Source organism: Oncorhynchus mykiss, chromosome 5 (genome assembly GCF_013265735.2).
Source record: "Oncorhynchus mykiss isolate Arlee chromosome 5, USDA_OmykA_1.1, whole genome shotgun sequence".
NCBI classification, from domain to species: domain Eukaryota; kingdom Metazoa; phylum Chordata; class Actinopteri; order Salmoniformes; family Salmonidae; genus Oncorhynchus; species Oncorhynchus mykiss.
The window spans coordinates 27,196,805-27,221,648 of record NC_048569.1 but is presented as its reverse complement, the minus strand read 5'-3'; the positions used below and the strand labels follow the sequence as shown (position 1 = coordinate 27,221,648).

The 24,844-nt window shown below is 42.8% G+C and overlaps 1 protein-coding gene across 6 annotated transcripts in view; it reads left to right on the top strand.

Moving 5' to 3' along the window:
• The window catches only part of LOC110522882 (splicing factor, suppressor of white-apricot homolog), a 140,998-nt gene that overhangs the window by 59,859 nt on the left and 56,295 nt on the right, over positions 1–24,844 (top strand). For all 6 annotated transcript variants that reach the window (XR_005051704.1, XM_036977163.1, XM_036977162.1 and 3 more), the window contains exon 12: positions 44–283. Coding sequence is in view for 5 of the 6 variants with exons in the window: in XM_036977163.1 (XP_036833058.1) it covers positions 44–283 (240 nt within the window). In the remaining variant the exon portion in view is untranslated. The remainder of the gene's footprint in view (positions 1–43; positions 284–24,844) is intronic.

Genomic DNA, 24,844 nt, shown 5'->3' with positions numbered 1-24,844 from the left:
AAACGCCTCCTCCTCTCTCTTTCACCTCTGCCTTCCTTCCCAGCATCCTTTGCGCCGATCTGCTTTGCCATCAAAGCCAAAGAAAACGACATGCTACCGCTGGAGAAGAACCGTGTGCGACTGGACGACGACTCAGACGATGACCTGGACAAGTTGCTGGGGGAGGAGGGACATGAGGCCCTCCGAGACGGGGCAGAGATGGTGGTCAGAGAGGTTCCTGCATCCCCCGCCCCCGAGGAGAAGAGACCCACTCTCACCCAGGAGGAGCTGGAGGCTAAGCAAGGTAGCTAACTATTTAATGTCTCAATGTGGCTGAACTTTACATATTAAGGAACGTCTGATTTTATTTTACCTAAAAGCTTTTTTGGAATATCAAATAAAATGTATTTATATAGCCCTTCTTACATCAGCTGATATCTCAAAGTGCTGTACAGAAACCCAGCCTAAAACCCCAAACAGCTAGCAATGCAGGTGTAGAAGCACGGTGGCTAGGAAAATTTTCCTAGAAAGGCCAAAACCTAGGAAGAAACCTAGAGAGGAACCAGGCTATGAGGGGTGGCCAGTCCTCTTCTGGCTGTGCCGGGTGGAGATTATAACAGAACATGGCCAAGATGTTCAAAAGTTCATAAATGCCCAGCATGGTCAAATAATAATAATCACAGTAGTTGTCGAGGTTGCAGCAAGTCAGCACCTCAGGAGTAAATGTCAGTTGGCTTTTCATAGCCAATCATTAAGAGTATCTCTACCACTCCTGCTGTCTCTAGAGAGTTGAAAACAGCAGGTCTGGGGCAGGTAGCACGTCCGGTGAACAGGTCAGGGTTCCATAGTCGCAGGCAGAACAGTTGAAACTGGAGCAGCAGCACGGCCAGGCGGACTGGGGACAGCAAGGAGTCATCATTCCAGGTAGTCCTGAGGCATGGTCCTAGGGCTCAGGTCCTCTGATAGAGAGAATTAGAGAGAGCATATTTAAATTCACACAGGACACCGGATAAGACAGGAGACGTACTCCAGATATAATAAACTGACTCTAGCCCCCCGACACAAACTTCTGCAGCATAAATACTGAAGGCTGAGACAGGAGGGGTCAGGAGACACTGTGGCCCCATCCGATGGTACCCCCAGACAGGGCCAAACAAGAAGGATATAACCCCACCCACTTTGCCAAAGCACAGCCCCCACACCACTAGAGGGATATCTTCAACCACCAACTTACCATCCTGAGACAAGGCCGACTATACCCCACAAAGTTCTCCGCCACGGCACAACCCAGGGGGGAGCGCCAACTCAGATAGGAAGATCACATCAGTGACTCAACCCACTCAAGTGACGCACCCCTCACAGGGACGGCATGGAAGAGCACCAGTGACTCAGCCCCTGTAATAGGGTTAGAGGCAGAGAATCCCAGTGGAGAGAGTGGAACCAGCCAGGCAGAGACGGCAAGGGTGGTTCGTTGCTCCAGAGCCTTTCCGTTCACCTTCAGACTCCTGGGCCAGACTACACTCAATCATATGACCCACTGAAGAGATGAGTCTTCAGTAAAGACTTAAAGGTTGAGGCCGAGTCTGCGTCTCTCACATGGGTAGGCAGACCATTCCATAAAAATTGAGCTCTATAGGAGAAAGCCCTGCCTCCAGCTGTTTGCTTAGAAATTCTGGGGACAATTAGGAGGCCTGCGTCTTGTGACCGTAGCGTACGTGTAGGTATGTACGGCAGGACCAAATCGGAAAGATAGGTAGGGTCAAGCCCATGTAATGCTTTGTAGGTTAGCAGTAAAACCTTCAGCCCCTGCTTTAACAGGAAGCCAGTGTAGGGAGGCTAGCACTAGAGTAATATGATCAAATTTTTTGGTTCTAGTCAGGATTCTAGCAGCTGTATTTAGCACTAACTGAAGTGTATTTAGTGCTTTATCCGGGTAGCCAGAAAGTAGAGCATTGCAGTAGTTTAACCTATAAGTAACAAAAGCATGGATACATTTTTCTGCATCATTTTTGGACAGAAAGTTTCAGATTTTTGCAATGTTACATAGATGGGAAAAAAGCCGTCCTTGAAACATTCTTGATATGTTCGTCAAAAGAGAGATCAGGGTCCAGAGTTACACCGAGGTGCTTTACAGTTTTTTTTTGAGACGACTGTACAACCATCAAGATTAATTGTCAGATTCAACAGAAGACCTCTTTGTTTCTTGGGACCTAGAACAAGCATCTCTGTTTTGTCCGAATTTAAAAGTAGAAAGTTTGCAGCCATCCACTTCCTTATGTCTGAAACACAGGCTTCTAGCGAGGGCAATTTTGGGGCTTCACCATGTTTCATTGAAATGTACAGCTGTGTGTCATCCGCATAGCAGTGAAAGTTAACATTATGTTTTCGAATGACATCCCCAAGGTAAAATATATAGTGAAAACAATAGTGGTCCTAAAACAGAACCTTGAGCAACACCGAAATGTACAGTTGATTTGTCAGAGGACAAACCATTCACAGAGACAAACTGATATCTTTCCGAAAGATAAGATCTGAACCCGGCCAGAACTTGTCCGTGTAGACCAATTTGGGTTTCCGATCTCTCCAAAAGAATGTGGTGATTAATGGTATCAAAAGCAGCACTAAGGTCTAGGAGCACGAGGACAGATGCAGAGCCTCGGTCTGACGCCATTAAAAAATAATTTACCACCTTCACAAGTGCAATCTCACTGCTATGATGGGGTCTAAAACCAGACTGAAGAATTTCGAATACATTGTTTGTCTTCAGGAAGACAGTGAGTTGCAGCGCAACAGATTTTTCAAAAATTTTTGAGAGGAATGGAGGATTCGATATAGGCTGAGTTTTTTAAATATTTTCTGGGTCAAGGTTTGGCTTTTACAAGAGAGGCCTTATTACTGCCACTTTTAGTGAGTTTGGTACACATCCTGTGGATAGAGAACCTTTTGTTATGTTCAACATAGGAGGGCCAAGCACAGGAAGCAGCTCTTTCAGTAGTTTAGTTGGAATAGGGTCCCGTATGCAGCTTGACGGTTTAGAGTCCATGATTATATACATCATTCTGTCAAGAGATATAGTACTAAAACACTTGAGTGTCTCTCTTGATCCTAGGTCCTGGCAGAGTTATGCAGACTCAGAACAACTGAGCTTTGGAGGAATATGCAGATTTAAAGAGGAGTCTGTAATTTGCTTTCTAATGATCATGATCTTCTCCTCAAAGAAGTTAATGAATTTATTACTGCCAAAATGAAAGCCATCCTCTTGGGGAATGCTGCTTTTTAGTTAGCTTTGCTACAGTATCAAAAATACATTTTGGATTGTTCTTATTTTCCTCAATTAAGTTTGAAAAATAGGATGATCGAGCAGCAGTGAGGGCTCTTCGATACTGCACGGTACTGTCTTTCCAAGCTAGTCGGAAGACTTCCAGTTTGGTGTGGCTCCATTTCCGTTCCAATTTTCTGGAAGCTTGCTTCAGAGCTCGGGTATTTTCTGTATACCAGGGAGCTAGTTTCTTATGACAATTTTTTTTTTGTTTTTAGTGGTGCAACTGCATCTAGGGTATTGCGCAAGGTTAAATTGAGTTCCTCAGTTAGGTGGTTAACTGATTTTTGTCCTCTGACGTCCTTGGGTAGGCAGAGGGAGTCTGGAAGGGCATCAAGGAATCTTTGTGTTGTCTGAGAATTTATAGCACGACTTTTGATGCTCCTTGGTTGGGGTCTGAGCAGATTATTTGTTGCGAATGCAAACGTAATAAAATGGTGGTCTGATAGTCCAGGATTATGAGGAAAAACATTAAGATCCACAACATTTATACTATGGAACAAAACTAGGTCCAGAGTATGACTGTGACAGTGAGTAGGTCGAGAGACATGTTGGACAAAACCCACTGAGTCGATGATGGCTCCGAAAGCCTTTTGGAGTGGGTCTGTGGACTTTTCCATGTGAATATTAAAATCACCAAAAAATTAGAATATTATCTGCTATGACTACAAGTTCCGATAGGAATTCAGGGAACTCGGTGAGGAACGCTGTATATGGCCCTGGAGGCCTGTAAACAGTAGCTATAAAAAGTGATTGAGTAGGCTGCATAGATTTCCTGACTCGAAGCTCAAAAGACTAAAACATCTTCTTTTTTTTGTAAATTTAAATTTGCTATCGTAAATGTTAACAACACCTCCGCTTTTGCGGGATGCACGGGGGATATGGTCACTAGTGTAACCAGGAGGTGAGGCCTCATTTAACACAGTAAATTCATCAGGCTTAAGCCATGTTTCAGTCAGGCCAATCACATCAAGATTATGATCAGTGATTAGTTCATTGACTATAACTGCCTTTGAAGTGAGGGATCTAACATTAAGTAGCCCTATTTTGAGATGTGAGGTATCACGATCTCTTTCAATAATGGCAGGAATGGAGGAGGTCTTTATCCTAGTGAGATTGCTAAGGCGAACACCTCCATGTTTAGTTTTGCCCAACCTAGGTCGAGGCACTGACACAATGGGGATAGCTGAGCTGACTACACTGACTGTGCTAGTGGCAGACTAAGCTGGCAGGCTGGCTAACAGCCTGCTGCCTGGCCTGCACCCTATTTCATTGTGGAGCTAGAGGAGTTAGAGCCCTGTCTATGTTGGTAGATAAGATGAGAGCACCCCTCCAGCTAGGATGGAGTCCGTCACTCCTCAGCAGGCCAGGCTTACCCCTCAATTGTCCTGTGTGGCTCAGTTCGTAGAGCATGCTACTTGCAATGTCTGAGTTGTGGGTTTAGTCAACCCTGGAGCTGTTCAATACCCAAAAATGATGTATAAAACCACCCCTGGATGTCACTTTCAATAAAAACATTTAAATGGCATACACTGACACGGAACCCAAACTGGCTGCGAGCGTGCACCATCGTGCATAAATTAATTTTGTCACGCCCACACCAAATGCAATCACGACACGCAGGTTAAAATATCAAAACAAACTCTGAACCAATTACATTAATTTGGGGACAGGTCGAAAAGCATTAAACATGTATGGCAATTTAGCTAGCTAGTTTGCACTTGATAGCTAATTTGTCCTATTTGGCTAGCTTGCTGTTGCTAGCTAATTTGTCCTGGGATATAATCATTGAGTTGTTATTTTACCTGAAATGCACAAGGTCCTCTACTCCGTCAATTAATCCACACATAAAACAGTCAACCGAATCGTTTCTAGTCATCTCTCCTCCTTCCAGGCTTTTTCTTCTCTTGTCTTTATATTGCGATTGGCAACTTTCATAAATTCGGTGCATTACTGCCACTGACCTCGTTCGTCTTTCAGTCACCCACGTGGGTATAACCAATGAGGAGATTGCACGTGGGTACCTGCTTCTATAAACCGATGGGAGAGGCAGGACTTGCAGCGCGATCTGCGTCACAAATAGAACTGACTTCTATTTTAGCCCTTGGCAACGCAGAATCTCGTTGGCGCGTGCAAGCAGTGTGGGGTGCAATAATTGAATAATATAGATTTATAAATGTGTTTTTCAACGCGTGCAGGTGACGCGAGTGTTGTTGTCAGGGTATGAGTGTACAAAACATTAGGAACACCTTCCTAATATTGAGTTGCACCCTCTTTTTCCCTCAGAACAGCCTTAATTTGTCAGGGCATGAGCTCTACAAGGTGTTGAGTACGTTGCTGGCTCATGCTGACTCCAATGCTTCCGACAGTTGTCAAGTTGGCTGGATGTTCTTTCGGTGGTGGACCATTCTAGATACTGTCGGTACACTGTTGAGCATGAAAAACCCAGCAACATTGCAGTTCTTGACACACTCAAACCGTTACACCTGGCACCTCTTGCCTGTTCCATGGTACTTAAATATATTGTCTTGCCGATTCACCCTCTGAATGGCAAAAATACACAATCCATGTCTCAAACTTAAAAATCCTTCTTTAACCTGTCCCCTTCATCTACACTGATTGAAGTGGATTTAACAGGTGAAATCAATAAGGGATGATAGCTTTCACCTGGTGAGTGGCATGGAAAGAGCAGGTGTTCTGAATGTTTTGTATACTCAGTGTATATTGTTTTATATAATAAAAGTTGGTAAACTGAAGTGTCATACTGTAGTTTGTGGACCTGAATGATAAATATAGAGGGAACAAAGACTGACGTGTGAATGGCCAGTACTAGTCAGCCTGTCTGTGTGCTGGCTTGCTGTCTCAGTAGGGAAGAAGTCCAGAAACTCTTTGAGGACAGTGGAAGTTGATAAAAATGCTTGTTAAAACCAACACGTTCCGAAGGCTACTGCATTTTTAACAACTTCCACTGTCCTCCAAGAGCTGCTGAATTTTCTCTTCACTTCAGTTTGCTTCTCTATTCATGCACCTGATATGTTAAATGACGTAGAGAGGGCCCCGTCCTCTGATGAGCAGGTCAGCAAGCACAATCACCTCACCCACCTCAGGCTCTGAATGTCATTACTGGTTTCTCTCTTTTGCTTTCTGCCTCTCTTTCTCTCTATCTTTCTCTCTCTGGTAATATGGCTCTGCTCGCTGGGAGGGCAGCGGGCGGACTAGGAAAGACATCGCTCAATCAAATACACATGCACACTTTGCCTTTTTGCTGGAGGTCAGACAAGCCGTGGGAGGGAGGGGGAGAGAGAGCGAGCTTCCAGGAAGGGTGTAGGAACAAAATGGATACAGTAAACCACAGTCGTATTTCTCACCATGGCTTAGCCCATAATGGAAAGTATATAGACCCCTTGACTTTTTCTACATTTTGTTACCTGACAGCCTTTCTCTAAAATTGATTAAATATTTTTTTGTCTCATCAATCTACACACAATTAGAAGGGGGGGGGGTGGGGGGTTTAAAATATATATTTTTAAGTATTCAGACGCTTTACTCAGTACTTTGTTGAAGCACCTTTGGCGGCGATTACAGCCTCGATTCTTCTTGGGTATGACGCTACAAGCTTGGCACAGCTATATTTGGGGAGTTCCTCCCATTCTTCTCTGCAGATCCTCTCTTGCTCTGTCAGGTTGGATGGGGAGGGTCACTGCACAGCAATTTTCTGGTCTCTCCAGAGATTGGGTTCAAGTCCGGGCTCTGGCTAGGCCACTCAAGGATATTCAGAGACGTGTCCCAAAGCCACACCTGCATTGTCTTGGCTGTGTGCTTCCTGTTGGAAGGTGAACCTTCGCCCCAGTCTGAGGTCCACTCTGGAGCAGGTTTTCATTGAGGATCTCTCTGTACTTTTCTCCGTTCATCTTTCCCTTGATCCTGACTAGTCTCCCAGTCCTTGATGCTGAAAAACATCCCCACAGCATGATGCTGCCACCACCATGCTTCACCGTAGGGATGGTGCCAGGTTTCCTCCAGACGTGACGCTGGCATTCAGGCCAAAGAGTTCAAACTTGGTTTTATCAGACCAGAGAATCTTGTTTTTTCATGGTCAGAGTCTTTAGGTACCTTTTGGCAAACTCCAAGCAGGCTGTCATGTGCCTTTTACTGAGGAGTGGCTTCTCGTCTGGCCACTCTACCATAAAGGCCTGATTGGTGGAGTGCTGCAGAAATGGTTGTCCTTCTGGAAGGTTCTTTCTCCCATCTCCACAGAGGAACTCTGGAGCTCTGTCAGAGTGACCATCGGATTCTTGGTCACCTCCCTGACCAAGTCCCTTCTCTCCGACTTCTCAGTTTGGCTGGGTGGCCAAAGAGTCTTGGTGGTTCCAAACTTCTTCCATTTAAGACTGATGGAGGCTGCTGTGTTCTTTGGGACCTTCAATGCTGCAGAAATGTTTTGGTACCCTTCCCCAGATCTGTGCCTCAACACAATCCTGTCTCGGCACTCTCTCTACGGACAATTCCTTCGACCTTGTGGCTTGGTTTGTGCTCTGACATGCACTGTCAACTGTGGGACCTTATCTAGACAGTTGTGTGCCTTTCCAAATCATGTCCAATCAATTGAATTTACCACAGGTGGACTCCATCTCAAATCTCAGAGCTGAATACTTATGTCAATGTAATATTTAATTTTTGTATTTTTAATACATTTGGAAAAACCTGTTTTTGCTTTGTCATTATGGAGTGTTGTGTGTAGATTAATAATAGGTTTTATTTTATTTAATCAATTTTAGAACAATGCATGTATGACTCATAGGGCCTAGTTTTAGGTGCTGGTTGTCTGACAACACACACACCCAACCCTAGGGGTCCATAGGAACGGAACATCTGTGTGATTATCTCAGTCAGAGGGCCTGGCAAATGAAATGAATTGCTGTGTGACAGGGAGGCTGTCACTCAGTTAGATTAAAGGGGGTATTAATCACAGACAGGGGAAACCTAATCTGTATTAATGGATCATCAAGGACAATAACCCCCGAGCCACTACCTGTTCACCCTGCTTCCATCCAGAAGGCGAGGTCAGTACAGGTGCAGCAGAGCTGGGACAGAGAGATTTGAAAAACAGCTTCAATCTCAAGGCCATCATACTGTTCAACAGCCACCACTAGCACAGGGAGGCGGCTGCCTACATACAGATTTTATATCATTGGGCACTTTAATAAATGGAACACTAGTCACTTTAATAATGCCACTTAGAATGTTTACATATCTCGCATTACTCATCTTATATGTACAGTGGGGCAAAAAAGTATTTAGTCAGCCACCAATTGTGCAAGTTCTCCCACTTAAAAAGATGAGAGGCCTGTAATTTTCATCATAGGTACACTTCAACTATGACAGACAAAAGGAGAGAAAAAAGTCCAGATAATCACATTGTAGGATTTTTTATGAATTTATTTGCAAACTATGGTGGAAAATAAGTATTTGGTCACCTACAAACAAGCAAGATTTCTGGCTCTCACAGACCTGTGACTTGTTCTTTAAGAGGCTCCTCTGTCCTCCACTCATTACCTGTATTAATGGCACCTGTTTGAACTTGTTCTCAGTATAAAAAACACCTGTCCACAACCTCAAACAGTCACACTCCAAACTCCACTATGGCCAAGACCAAAGAGCTGTCAAAGGACACCAGAAACAAAATTGTAGACCTGCACCAGGTTGGGAAGACTGAATCTGCAATAGGTAAGCAGCTTGGTTTGAAGATATCAACTGTGGGAGCAATTATTAGGAAATGGAAGACATACAAGACCACTGATAATCTCCCTCAATCTGGGGCTCCACGCAAGATCTCACCCCATGAATGGTGAGCAAAAATCCCAGAACCACACGGGGAGACCTAGTGAATGACCTGCAGAGAGCTGGGACCAAAGTAACAAAGCCTACCATCAGTAACACACTACGCCACCAGGGACTCAAATCCTGCAGTGCCAGACGTGTCCCCCTGCTTAAGCCAGTACATGTCCAGGCACGTCTGAAGTTTGCTAGAGAGTATTTGGATGATCCAGAAGAAGATTGGGAGAATGTCATATGGACAGATGAAACCAAAATATAACTTTTTGGTAAAAACTCAACTCGTTGTGTTTGGAGGACAAAGAATGTTGAGTTGCATCCAAAGAACACCATACCTACTGTGTAGCATGGGGGTGGAAACATCATGCTTTGGGGCTGTTTTTCTGCAAAGGGACCAGGACGACTGATCCGTGTAAAGGAAAGAATGAATGGGGCCATGTATCGTGAGATTTTGAGTGAAAACCTCCTTCCATCAGCAAAGGCATTGAAGAATGAAACGTGGCTGGATCTTTCAGCATGACAATGATCCCAAACACACCGCCCGGGCAACGAAGGAGTGGCTTCGTAAGAAGCATTTCGAGTTCCTGGAGTGGCCTAGCCAGTCTCCAGATCTCAACCCCATAGAACATCTTTGGAGGGAGTTGAAAGTCTGTGTTACCCAGCAACAGCCCCAAAACATCACTGCTCAAGAGGAGATATGCATGGAGGAATGGGCCAAAATACCAGCAACAGTGTGTGAAAACCTTGTGAAGACTTCGACAAAACGTTTGACCTCTGTCATTGCCAACAAAGGGTATATAACAAAGTATTGATAAACTTTTGTTATTGACCAAATACTTATTTTCCACCATAATTTGCAAATAAATTCATTAAAAATCCTACAATGTGATTTTCTGGATTTTTTTTCTTCTCATTTTGTCTGTCATATTTGAAGTGTACCTATGATGACAGGCCTCTCATCTTTTTAAGTGGGAGAACTTGCACAATTGGTGGCTGACTAAATACTTTTTTGCCCCACTGTATATACTGTATCCTTCACTATCTATTCTTAGCCGCTCTGACACTGCTCATCCATATATTTTATACTTACAGTTGAAGTCGGAAGTTTACATACACCTTAGCCAACTACATTTAAACTCAGTTTTTCACAATTCCTGACATTTAATCCTGGTAAAAATGTCCTATCTTAGGTCAGTTAGGATCACCACCATTTTGAGAATGTGAAATGTCAGAAAAATAGTATTATTTCTTTCATCACATTCCCAGCTGGTCAGAAATGTACATACACTCAATTAATATTTGGTAGCATTGCCTTTAAATTGTTTTAAATTGGGTCAAACGTTTCGGGTAGCCTTCCACAAGCTTCCCACAATAAGATGGGTGAATTTTGGCCCATTCCTTCTGACAGAGCTGGTTTGTAGGCCTCCTTGCTCGCACACTCTTTTTCAGATCTGCCCCCACATTTTTTTTATGGGATTGAGGTCAGGGCTTTGTGATGGCCACTCCAATACCTTGACTCTGTTGTCCTTAAGCCATTTTGCCACAACTTTGGAAGTTTGCTTGGGGTCATTGTCCATTTGGAAGACCCATTTGCGACCAAGCTTTAACTTCATGACTGATGTCTTGAGTTGTGGCTTCAGTATATCCACTTCATTTTCCTTTCTCATGACGCCATCTGTTTTGTGAAGTGCACCAGTCCCTCCTGCAGCAAAGTACCCCCACAACATGATGATGCCACCCCTGTGCTTCACGGTTGGGATGGTGTTCTGCAGCTTGCAAGCATCCCCCTTTTTCCTCCAAACATAACGATGGCCATTATGGCCAAACAGTTCTATTTTTGTTTCATCAGACCGGAGGACATTTCTCCAAAAGGTATGATCTTTGTTCCCATGTGCAGTTGCAAACCGTAGTCTGGCTTTTTTTATGGGGGTTCTGGAGCAGTGGCTTCTTCCTTGCTGAGCTGCCTTTCAGGTTAGGTCGATATAGTCCTGGTTTTACTGTGGATATACAGTGCCTTGCGAAAGTATTCGGCCCCCTTGAACTTTGCGACCTTTTTCCACATTTCAGGCTTCAAACATAAAGATATAAAACTGTATTTTTTTGTCAAGAATCAACAACAAGTGGGACACAATCAGGAAGTGGAACGACATTTATTGGATATTTCAAACTTTTTTAACAAATCAAAAACTGAAAAATTGGGCGTGCAAAATTATTCAGCCCCCTTAAGTTAATACTTTGTAGCGCCACCTTTTGCTGCGATTACAGCTGTAAGTCGCTTGGGGTATGTCTATCAGTTTTGCACATTGAGAGACTGAATTTTTTTCCAATTCCTCCTTGCAAAACAGCTCGAGCTCAGTGAGGTTGGATGGAGAGCATTTGTGAACAGCAGTTTTCAGTTATTTCCACAGATTCTCGATTGGATTCAGGTCTGGACTTTGACTTGGCCATTCTAACACCTGGATATGTTTATTTTTGAACCATTCCATTGTAGATTTTGCTTTATGTTTTGGATCATTGTCTTGTTGGAAGACAAATCTCCGTCCCAGTCTCAGGTCTTTTGCAGACTCCATCAGGTTTTCTTCCAGAATGGTCCTGTATTTGGCTCCATCCATCAATTTTAACCATCTTCCCTGTCCCTGCTGAAGAAAAGCATGCCCAAACCATGATGCTGCCACCACCATGTTTGACAGTGGGGATGGTGTGTTCAGCTGTGTTGCTTTTACGCCAAACATAACATTTTGCATTGTTGCCAAAAAGTTCAATTTTGGTTTCATCTGACCAGAGCAAATTCTTCCACATGTTTGGTGTGTCTCCCAGATGGCTTGTGGCAAACTTTAAACGACACTTTTTTTGGATATCTTTAAGAAATGGCTTTCTTCTTGCCACTCTTCCATAAAGGCCAGATTTGTGCAATATACGACTGATTGTTGTTCTATGGACAGAGTCTCCCACCTCAGCTGTAGATCTCTGCAGTTCATCCAGAGTGATCATGGGCCTCTTGGCTGCATCTCTGATCAGTCTTCTCCTTGTATGAGCTGAAAGTTTAGAGGGACGGCCAGGTCTTGGTAGATTTGCAGTGGTCTGATACTCCTTCCATTTCAATATTATCGCTTGCACAGTGCTCCTTGGGATGTTTAAAGCTTGGGAAATCTTTTTTTATCCAAATCCGGCTTTAAACTTCTTCACAACAGTATCTCGGACCTGCCTGGTGTGTTCCTTGTTCTTCATGATGCTCTCTGCGCTTTTGACGGACCTCTGAGACTATCACAGTGCAGGTGCATTTATACAGAGACTTGATTACACACAGGTGGATTGTATTTATCATCATTAGTCATTTAGGTCAACATTGGATCATTCAGAGATCCTCACTGAACTTCTGGAGAGAGTTTGCTGCACTGAAAGTAAAGGGGCTGAATAATTTTGCATGCCCAATTTTTCAGTTTTTGATTTGTTAAAAAAGTTTGAAATATCCAATAAATGTCTTTCTTTATGTTTGAAACCTGAAATGTGGCAAAAGGTCGCAAAGTTCAAGGGGGCCGAATACTTTCGCAAGGCACTGTAGATACTTTTGTACCTGTTTTCTCCAGCATCTTCACAAGGTCTTTTGCTGTTGTTCTGGGATTGATTTGCACTTTTTGCACCAAAGTACGTTCATCTCTAGGAGAAAGAACATGTCTCCTTCCTGAGCGGTGTGACGGCTGCGTCGTCCCATGGTGTTTATACTTGAGTACTTTTGTTTGTACAGGTGAACGTGGTACTTTCAGGCATTTGGAAATTGAACCAGGTCTACAATTTTCTGATGTCTCGGGCTGATTTCTTTTGATTTTCCCATGATGTCAAGCAGAGGCACTGAGTTTGAAGGTATGCCTTGAAATACATCCACAGGTACACCTCCAATTTACTCGAATGATGTCAATTAGCCTATCAGAAGCTTCTAAAGCCATGACATAATTTTATTTTCCAAGCTGTTTAAAGGCACAGTCAACTTAGTGTATGTAAACTTCTGACCCACTAGACTTGTGATACAGTGAATTATAAGTGAAATAATCTGTCTGTAAACAATTGTTGGAAAAATTACTTTTGTCATGCACAAAGTAGATGTCCTAACCGACTTGCCAAAACTATAGTTTGTTAACAATACATTTGTGTAGTGGTTGAAAAACAAGTTTTATTAAATGACTACAACCTAAGTGTATGTAAACATGTCGACTTCAACTGTATATATTCTCATCACATTCCTTTACTAGATTGTGTGTTTTAGGTTTTGTTGTGGAATTCTTACATATTACCTGTTAGATACTTCTGCACTGTCAGATCTAGAAGCATAAGCATTTCGCTACACTCACAATAACATCTGCTAAACACGTGTATGTGACCATTAAGATTTGATTTGATGTATTGTAAAACGATCACACAGGCGGCCTGTGATTACTGATGGTGGGATTCAACAGACCGTAGACAATCCCTGTGTGTCTTATGTGTGTGGGTCCATTTAGCAGACAGCATTGGGTGTGTCAGCACACACTCTGTATCATGACCAATGATTCAGACAGACCACCTCAATCGTTCTTTCATGCCTGAAAGCCCCAAGCCTGTGCTGTTATTGAGTGAGACCAGTGGCAGCTCTCATTACTAAAGAGTGTGTGTGTGTGTGTGTGTGTGCGTGTGTGTGTGCTGTCTCTCATCTGCTATTAGGTCCTTTGTCTCTTACGCCGTTCTAAAGTAACATTTACAACAAAAATAATAATTTGTTCCATCATCCTCCCTTAGTAGTGTTGTAAACAACAGCATGAATAGTTTTACTGATGGCAGACTGAGACTGAAACCATAGTGTATTTGTTTTAAAGCAGAGCCAGTGATTTGACTGCTAAAGCACTTAAGTGGTCAAGGACCCTACTGATTGGGGCATCTCTCACACCCACAGACTGAACAGCTCTGTCTGTTTCCCAGCCTGTCTGTCTCCCTCCTCTCTTCTTTTGTTGTTTCTCTCCGTCACTGTCTTCTCAGTCATTCACTCACTCCATCCATCTCACTTGTTTTTTCTCCTCCATCTTTCAATGTATACTCTTTTTAAGTTGCTTGCTCTCTCTCTGTCTCTCTCCGTCTCTCTCAATTCAATTCACGGGGCTTTATTGGCATAGTAAAAATGTTTACATTGCCAAAGCAAGTGAAATGGATAAACAAAAGTTAAATGAAAAAAGGTTAACACTAAATATTTCTCACACAAGTTCCAAAAGAATAGACATTTAAAATGTCATATGTCTATATACAGTGTTGTAGAAATGTGCATCTCTCTCTCTCTTCACTCTCTCCATATAAAGTGAGTGGGAATCTACCATAGAGTGGTATAGTATATGTAAGGTCTCTGTCACATTTGTTGGTGCAGTAATGTTAGTTCTGTTCCTGATGTGTTCACACTAAGCCTCAAATGATTCACCTATGATTCGCGGCCAGCCTATTTATAGAAAGAAGTCCATATTCACCCCCTATGGTTGTGTAATATAATGACTTGTTTTCTAGCTCTCCCTATGCGTTTTCGATGAACAGACTAGGGAAGATTGCAGAGGATGATCACAGGCACACAGTAAATTGAGCTATTGTATTGTCAGTCTGGGCAATTTAACCCTTCGCTGCAGTCTATGCCCAGGGTCCACGTTAATATTGTCATCATGATCACTGTCGTCCTGTCCTCCATCATTTGTTCCCGTCTCATCTATTTCTCCCCATTCTCTCCTTGTCGTCTCTCGGTCATTGAACAGTTATGTTGAGCTGTGTCTACAGAGAGGAATGTAATCAGACACTATTTGCAGATGATGGCACTAGACCATAATAGCTTATTTCCCTGTTAAACACTAAAGTGCCATTCACACTAAATCTACCCTCCACTATAGCCTATATATCCACCAACTTTACCGAGGAGGTGAGCTAAAATGTGACCATACGCTTCAATACATTTGTCTACTCTTTCTCATACGGTGTCTTATCCTATCCTATGCCCCTCACTTCATTGCAGTGTTAATGTCTACAATATGTACCTAAACCACTCGGTCTCCCTTCCTCTGCCTGCGTCTTCCTTCATCACTCTCTTCCTCTCCCTCTACTGCCTCCGCTGTCCTTTGCTAATCTGCCGCCCCCAGCCCTGTTTTCTTGTCTGCCCTCCTCCACTCCTCCACCCCCGTTCCATTTGAACCTCCACTGCCCCTTGCTCTCCCCCGCACTCATCTCTTCCTCCCCCGTATTTTCTCTCCTCATCTGCTCTGTGTCGATCTCCTCCCCAGCCAAGCTCCAGCAGAGCCTCACAGTACAGTAGCTTTTCTCTCTCACACCTAGACACACAAGGGAATCCCTCGCTCTCAGCACATCCCTGACCCCTTCTCTCTCCCGGACTCTCTCTCTTAACAGTAAATCCTTGACCTCCTCCTCCTCACTGTCTCGGTCTCCCTCCATCCAAGCAGAATCTCTGATTAATCTATATCTGACCTTTTCCTCTCTCCTAACAGAAACTATGATACCAGTGTATCAGATATCAGACCCGATCACTCTCCACCCTCCAGCCATGCAGAATCTATGATGTCAAGATATACTATAACTCACTTTGCTCTCTGCCAATTAAATTCAAAGGACTTTATTGGCATGGGAAACTTACAGTGCATTCGGGAAGTATTCAGACCTTTTAACTTTTTCCACATTTTGTTACATTACAGCCTTATTCTAAAATGTATTAAAGTGTTTTTTCCCCTCATCAATCTACACACAATACCCCATGATGACAAGGAAAAAAACTTTTTTTGTGTGTTTTTGTTACCCAAATTTATTTAAAATTAAAAACGTAAATATCACATTTTACACAAGTATATAGACCCTTTACTCAGTACTTTGTTGAAGCACCTTTGGCAGCGATTACAGCCTCGAGTCTACTTGGTATGACGCTACAAGCTTGGAACACCTGTATTTGGGGAGTTTCTCCAATTCTTCTCTGCAGATTCTCTCTCGGTCTATTGGGTTGAATGGGAAGCGTCACTGCACAGGTATTTTAAGGTCTCTCCAGAGATGGGTTTCAAGTCCGGGCTCTGGCTAGGCCAGTCAAGGACATTCAGAGACTTGTCCCGAAGCCACTCCTGCATTGTCTTGGCTGTGTGCTTAGGATTGTTGTCCTGTTGGAAGGTGAACCTTCGTCCCAGTCTGAGGTCTTGAGCGCTCTGAAGCAGGTTTTCATCAAGGATCTTTCTGTACTGTGCTCTGTTCATCTTTCCCTCGATCCTGACTAGTCTCCCAGTCCCTGCCACTAAAAAACATCCCCACAGCATGATGCTTCTTCCACCATGCTTCACCATAGAGATGGTGCCAGGTTTCTTCCAGATGTGACGCTTGGCATTCAGGCCAAAGAGTTCAATCTTGGTTTCATCAGACCAGAGGATCTTGTTTCTCATGGTCAGAGTCTTTTAGGTGCTTTTTGCAAACTGCAAGCAGACTGTCATGTTCCTTTTACTGAGGAGTGGCTTCCGTCTGGCCACTCTACCATAAAGGCCTAATTGGTTGTCCTTCTGGATGGTTCTCCCATCTCCACAGACAAAATCTGGAGTTATGTCAGAGTGACCATCGGGCCAGCACTAGGAAGAGTCTTGGTTGTTCCAAACTTCTTCCATTTAAGAACGATGGAGGCCACTGTGTTTTTGGGGACCTTCAATGTTGCAGAAATGTTTTGGTACCCTTCCCCAGATCTGTGCTTCGAAACAATCATGTATTTTCATTTTTTTTATTTCACCTTTATTTAACCAGGTAGGCCAGTTGAGAACAAGTTCTCATTTACAAATGAGACTTGGCCAAGATAAAGCAAAGCGGTGTGACCAAAACAACAACACAGAGTTACACATGGGATAAGCAAACGTACAGTCAATAACACAATAGAACAATCTATATACAGTGTGCAAATGTAGTAAGATTAGGGAAGTAAGGCACTAAATAGGCCATAGTGGTGAAATAATTACATTTTAACAATTTAGCGACGGGTATGTAGTGTGGGCCAACCAACAAGAGCATACAGTTCGTAATGCTGGGTAGTATATGGGGCTTTGGTGATAAAATCGATGGCACTGTGATAGACTACGTCCAATTTGCTGAGCAGAGTGTTGGAGGCTATTTTGCAAATGACATCGCTGAAGTCAAGGATTGGTAGGATTGTCAGTTTTACGAGTGTATGTTTGGCAGCATGTGTGAAGGAAGCTTTGATGCGAAATAGGAAGCCGATTCTAGATTTAACTTTGGTTTGGAAATGCTTAATGTGAGTCTGGAAGGAGAGTTTACAGTCTAACCAGACACCTAGGTATCTGTAGTTGTCAACATATTCTAAGTCAGTACCGTCCAGAGTAGTGATAGACTAGTATCTGGCGGATGCGGACAGCAATCGGTTGAAGAGCATGCCTTTAGTTTTACTAGCATTTAAGAGCAGTTGGAGGCCACGGAAGGAGTGTTGTATGGCATTGAAACTCGTTTGGAGTTTTGTTAACGGGATTTCAGCCGTAAGAAGTTAACGGGATCGATATGACAACAGCCAGTGAAAGTGCAGGGCGCCAAATTCAAACAACAGAAATCTCATGATTAAACTTCCTCAAACATACATGTATTACACACCATTTTAAAGATAAACTTGTTGTTAATCCCACCACAGTGTCCAATGTCAAAAAGGCTTTGCGACGAAAGCATACCATGCGATTATGTTAGGTCAGCAACTAGTCACAGAAAAACACAGCCATTTTTCCAGCCAAAGAGAGGAGTCACAAAAAGCAGAAATAGAGATAAAATTAATCACTAACCTTTGATAATCTTCATCAGATGACACTCATAGGACTTCATGTTACACAATACATGTATGTTTTGTTTGATAAAGTTCATATTTATATCCAAAAATTGTTTGGATTCTCAAATGATTGCCTCGCCTGGTTCACCAACTACATCTCTGAGCACGCTTTCTCTGATAGAGTTCAGTGTGTCAAATCGGAGGGTCTGCTGTCCGGACCTCTGGCAGTCTCTATGGGAGTGCCACAGGTTTCAATTCTTGGACCGACTCTCTTCTCTGTATACATCAATGATGTTACTCTTGCTGCTGGTGAGTCTCTGATCCACCTCTACGCAGACGACACCATTCTGTATACTTCTGGCCCTTCTTTGGACGCTGTGTTAACAACCCTCCAGGCAAGCTTCAATGCCATACAACTCTCCTTATGTGGCCTCCAATTGCTCTTAAATACAAGTAAAACTAAATGCATAATCTTCAACCGATCGCTGCCTGCACCTGCCTGCCTGTCCAACGTCACTACTCTGGACGGCTCTGACTTAGAATACGTGGACAACTACAAATACCTAGGTGTCTGGTTAGACTGTAAACTCTCCTTCCAGACCCACATCAAACATCTCCAATCCAAAGTTAAATCTAGAATTGGCTTCCTATTTCGCAACAAAGCATCCTTCACTCATGCTGCCAAACATACCCTTGTAAAACTGACCATCCTACCAATCCTCGACTTCGGCGATGTCATTTAAAAAATAGCCTCCAATACCCTACTCAACAAATTGGATGCAGTCTATCACAGTGCAATTAGTTTTGTCTCCAAAGCCCCATATACTACCCACCATTGCGACCTGTACGCTCTCGTTGGCTGGCCCTCGCTTCATACTCGTCGTCAAACCCACTGGCTCCATGTCATCTACAAGACCCTGCTAGGTAAAGTCCCCCCTTATCTCAGCTCGCTGGTCACCATAGCATCACCCACCTGTAGCACGCGCTCCAGCAGGTATATCTCTCTGGTCACCCCCAAAACCAATTCTTTCTTTGGCTGCCTCTCCTTCCAGTTCTCTGCTGCCAATGACTGGAACGAACTACAAAAATCTCTGAAACTGGAAACACTTATCTCCCTCGCTAGCTTTAAGCACCAACTGTCAGAGCAGCTCACAGATTACTGCACCTGTACATAGCCCACCTATAATTTAGCCCAAACAACTACCTCTTTCCCTACTGTATTTTATATATTAATTTATTTTGCTCCTTTGCACCCCATTATTTTTATTTCTACTTTGCATCATTCTTCCACTGCAAATCTACCATTCCAGTGTTTTGCTTGCTATATTGTATTTACTTTGCCACCATGGCCTTTTTTTGCCTTTACCTCCCTTATCTCACCTCATTTGCTCACATCGTATATAGACTTGTTTATACTGTATTATTGACTGTATGTTTGTTTTACTCCATGTGTAACTCTGTGTCGTTGTATCTGTCGAACTGCTTTGCTTTATCTTGGCCAGGTCGCAATTATAAATGAGAACTTGTTCTCAACTTGCCTACCTGGTTAAATAAAGGTGAAATAAAATGTAAAAATAAAATAATGAAAATACAAGTGTTATACATGGAATTAAAGATATACTTCTCCTTAACTTCTTTGGCGTAGGGGTCAGTATTTTCACGTCCGGTTGAAAAGCGTGCCCAGAGTAAACTGCCTGCTATTCAGGCCCAGATACTAGGATATGCATTATTAGTAGATGTGGATAGAAAACACTCTGAAGTTTCTAAAACTGTTTGAATGATGTCTCTGAGTATAACATAACTCATATGGCAGGCAAAAACCTGAGAAAAAATCCAACCAGGAAGTGGGAAATCTGAGGTTTGTAGGTTTTCAAGTCTTAGCCTATCCAATATACAGTGTCTGTGGGGTCATATTGCACTTCCTAAGGCTTCCACTAGATGGCAACAGTCTTTAGAACCTTGTTTCAGGCTTCTACTGTGAAGTGGGAGAGAGTGAGAGCTGATTGAGTCATGGGTCTGCCAGAAGGCCATGTGCTCAGTCAGGCGCACGCCCGTGAGAGTTAGCTCCGTTCCCTTTAATTTCTAAAGACAAAGGAATTCTCCAGTTTAAACATTATTGAAGGTTTATGATAAAAACATCCTAAAGATTGATTATATACAACGTTTGACATGTTTCTATGAACTGTAATATAACTTATTTGACTTTGTCTGGACCTAGTGCCTGCGCATTTGGATTACTGTACTTAATGTGTGAACAAAAAGGAGGTATTTGGACATAAATTATGGACCTTATCTAACAAAACGAACATTTATTGTGGAACTGGGATTCCTGGGTGTGCATTCTGATGAAGATCATCAAAGGTGATATTTATAATGCTATTTCTGTGATGTGGTGGAGAAAAGCAGCTATGGGTTGATATCGCTCGATAAGCTGGTTGATATCAGCTGATAAGCTGGCTGGTGTCCGAGCTAAAGGTGAAGGTGAAGACCGCTAGCCGTGGCTAACAGTTACTACTAGCTAGTAGCTAGTTAGCTGGCTAGCTGCTGATGGAGGTTTCAGTTATAACGTATAAAAATAGCAGATCCGTATCACATTGTATGAGGCGGGTTGCAGGAAAGTATATTTAGATCATAGGTGGAAAGTGAGGTTAAAAATATATATGAAAAAAATGTCGAAACCGACTATTTACAAGACAAACACACGTCTGACTGCTACGCCATATTGGAGTAATCGAGCTCGACGGACAATTCCTCCGACCTCATGGCTTGGTTTTTGCTCTGACATGCTCTGTCAACTGTGGGACTTTATACAGACTAGGGGTCGGCCGATTAATTAGGGGGCGATTTACGGTTTTCATAACAATCGGAAATCGGTATTTTTGGGCGCCGATTTGCAGAATTTATTATTATAATTTTTTTAAATATACCTTTATTTAACTAGGCAAGTCAGTTAAGAACACATGTGTGTTCAGTGACGGCCTAGGAACGGTGGGTTAACTGCCTTGTTCAGGGGCAGAACGTCAGATTTTCACCTTGTCAGCTCGGGGGATCCAATTTTGCAACCTTAGTTAACTAGTCCAACGCAATAACGACCTGCCTCTCTCTCGTTGCACTCCACAAGGAGACTCCCTGTTACGCGAACGCAGTAAGCCAAGGTAAGTTGCTAGCTAGCATTAAACTTATCTTATAAAAAACAATCAATCATAGTCACTAGTTAACTTCTTATGGCTGTCATCCCGTTAACAGGATAATTGTCATCAACAACCGCTGAATTGCATAGCGCCACATTCAAATAATCATACTAAAAATATTTATATTCATGAAATCACAAGTGCAATATAGCAAAGCACAGTTTAGCCTTTTGTTAATCCACCTGTCATGTCAGATTTTGAAAATATGCTTTACAGCGAAAGCAATCCAAGCGTTTGTGTAAGTTTATCGATCGCTCGACAAAACATTATGTACACCTAGCATCAAGTAGCTTGATCACAAAAATCAGAAAAGCAATCAAATGAATCGTTTACCTTTGATCTTCGGATATTTTCACTCACGAGACTCCCAGTTACACAATAAATGTTCCTTTTGTTCCATAAAAATTATTTTTATATCCAAAATACCTCGTTTGTTTGGTGCGTTATGTTCAGAAATCCACAGGAAAGAGCGGTCACGACAATGCAGACAAATTCCAAATAGTATCCGTAATGTCCACAGAAACATGTCAAACGTTTTTTATAATCGATCCTCATGTTGTTTTTAAAATATCTAATCGATAATATATAAACCGCAACTGTCTTTTTCAGTCGGAGAGGGAAAGGCAATGTCTGCCCAAATTCTGTTACGCATTCAAAACTCTGTTGGCACCCGGCCATACAATGACGCAATGTTCTCTTTCTCGCTCATTTTTCAAAATAAAAGCCTGAAACTATGTCTACAGACTGTTGACACCTTGAGTAAGTGATAGGAAAAATAATCTGGTTGATATCCCTTTAAATGGAGCAAAGCCAGGCTATGGAACATGGAGTTTTCAAAATAGAAGCCACTTCTTGGTTTGATTTTCCTCAGGGTTTCGCCTGCAATATCAGTTCTGTTATACTCACAGAACATTTTTTGACAGTTTTGGAAACTTTAGAGTGTTTTCTATCCAATACTAATAATAATATTAGCAACTGAGACTGAGGAGCAGGCCGTTTAGTTTGGGCAACTTATTCATCCAAGCTACTCAATACTGCCGCCCAGCCATAAGAAGTTAACTACACATGGTTGATGATATTACTAGATATTATCTAGCGTGTCTTGCGTTGCATATAATCTCACTGAGCATACAATCATACAAGTATCTAAGTATCTGACTGAGCGGTGGTAGGCAGAAGCAGGCGCGTAAACATTCATTCAAACAGCACTTTCGTGCGTTTTGCCAGCAGCTCTTTGTTGTGCGTCAAGCATTGCGCTGTTTATGACTTCAAGCCTATCAATTTCCGAGATGAGGCTGGTGTAACCGAAATGAAATGGCTAGCTAGTTAGCGCGCGCTAATAGCGTTTCAAACGTCACTCTCTCTGAGCCTTCTAGTAGTTGTTCCCCTTGCTCTGCATGGGTAACGCTGCTTCGATGGTGGCTGTTGTTGTTGTGTTGCTGGTTCGAGCCCAGGGAGGAGCGAGGAGAGGTACGGAAGCTATACTGTTACACTGGCAATACTAAAGTGCCTATAAGAACATCCAATAGTCAAAGGTTAATGAAATACAAATGGTATAGAGGGAAATAGTCCCATAATTCCTATAATAACTACAACCTAAAACTTCTTACCTGGGAATGTTGAAGACTCACGTTAAAAGGAAACAACAGCTTTCATATGTTCTCATGTTCTGAGCAAGGAACTGAAACGTTAGCTTTCTCACATAGCCCATATTGCACTTTTACTTTCTTCTCCAACACTTTGTTTTTGCATTATTTAAACCAAATTGAACATGTTTCATTATTTACCTGAGGCTAAATTGATTTTATTGATGTATTATATTAAATTCAAATAAGTGTTCATTCAGTATTGTTGTAATTGTCATTATTATTCCTTCTCCAAGATCGCATAGCAGTTCAGACGTCTTTTGTCCTCGTCTTGTCGTGTCCTGTATATATATATATTTACAACTTTTTTCACATACATTTTATTTTTATTTTCCATCAACTCATCTTCTAAACACTCTCCTGCAACCAGCCTCACCAATTTATATTTATACAAAATTATTATTTACCTCAGATCTGTAATCCTCCAAGAAGCTAGCCAGAAACTCCAAGAAGCTAGCCAGAAACTAGCCAGGAGCTAGCCCAGAAGCTAATCCAGAAGCTAATCAGAAGCTAGTTAGCTTCTTTACTGGCAAATCGTTAGTATTCAGCTAACCACGGTTTGTGGTCATCAGCTATCCTTTAGCTCGAAAATCTATCGCCAGTTTTGTACGGCTCAGCGCGGCTCGGAACGGAACATACCGGACCAATTTTTCTCTCCATGTCCCTGGATTTCAACTGCTCTCTGGACATTCATACCCGGATCTCACAGCTAGCTAGCTGCTATCCGTGTGACAGTCGGCTTTCGTCGATTCCGGAGCAAACATCGATTGTTCCGGTGCTAGCCAGCTCCGTCAATCACTCCTGAGTTCCATCATTCACTCCTGGGCTGCAGTCACCTATCCGGACCCGTTTCACTGCCTACGCGGAGCCCCACCAGGCCTTCACAACTGGACTGCCGACGTTATCTACCTGAAGGAGATCCGGCTGGCTCCTCTGTCGCGACGTTACCTGAACGCCCATCTGCGGCCCGCTAACCGTTAGCTGTCTTACCGGCTGCTATCTGAATAGACAATCGGACAATTTATTTATTTTTATTATTATTATGTTTTCTTCTCGGGCCTCTATAACTATATCTATTGTTCTTATTTTTGTTGTTGTTGTGTGATTTGGATTAATCCCCTCTACCTCACGGAACCCCACTAATCTACTGACCGAACGCAAGAGGTGGCTAACAACAGACTCCATCCTATGCTAGCTTGCTACCGGTTGGCTTGGCTAGCTGTCTAAATCGCCGTGACCCTCAACCAACCTCTCCACTCACTGGACCCTTTTGATCACTCGACTAAGCATGCCTCTCCTTAATGTCAATATGTCTTGTCCATTGCTGTTCTGGTTAGTGTTTATTGGCTTATTTCACTGTAGAGCCTCTAGTCCTGCTCACTATACCTTATCCAACCTATTAGTTCCACCACCCACACATGCAATGACATCTCCTGGTTTCAATGATGTTTCTAGAGACAATATCTCTCTCTTCATCACTCAATACCTAGGTTTACCTCCACTGTATTCACATCCTACCTTACCTTTGTCTGTACATTATACCTTGATGCTATTTTATCGCCCCCAGAAACCTCCTTTTACTCTCTGTTCCAGACGTTCTAGACGACCAATTCTTATTGCTTTTAGTCGCACCCTTATTCTACTCCTCCTATGTTCCTCTGGCGATGTAGAGGTGAATCCAGGCCCTGCAGTGCCTAGCTCCACTCCTATTCCCCAGGCGCTCTCTTTTGACGACTTCTGTAACCGTAATAGCCTTGGTTTCATGCATGTTAACATTAGAAGCCTCCTCCCTAAGTTTGTTCTATTCACTGCTTTAGCACACTCTGCCAACCCGGATGTTCTAGCTGTGTCTGAATCTTGGCTTAGGAAGACCACCAAAAATTCAGACATTTTAATTCCAAACTACAACATTTTCAGACAAGATAGAACTGCCAAAGGGGGCGGTGTTGCAATTTACTGCAAAGATAGCCTGCAGAGTTCTGTCCTACTATCCAGGTCTGTACCCAAACAATTTGAACTTCTACTTTTAAAAATCCACCTCTCTAAAAACAAGTCTCTCACCGTTGCCGCCTGCTAT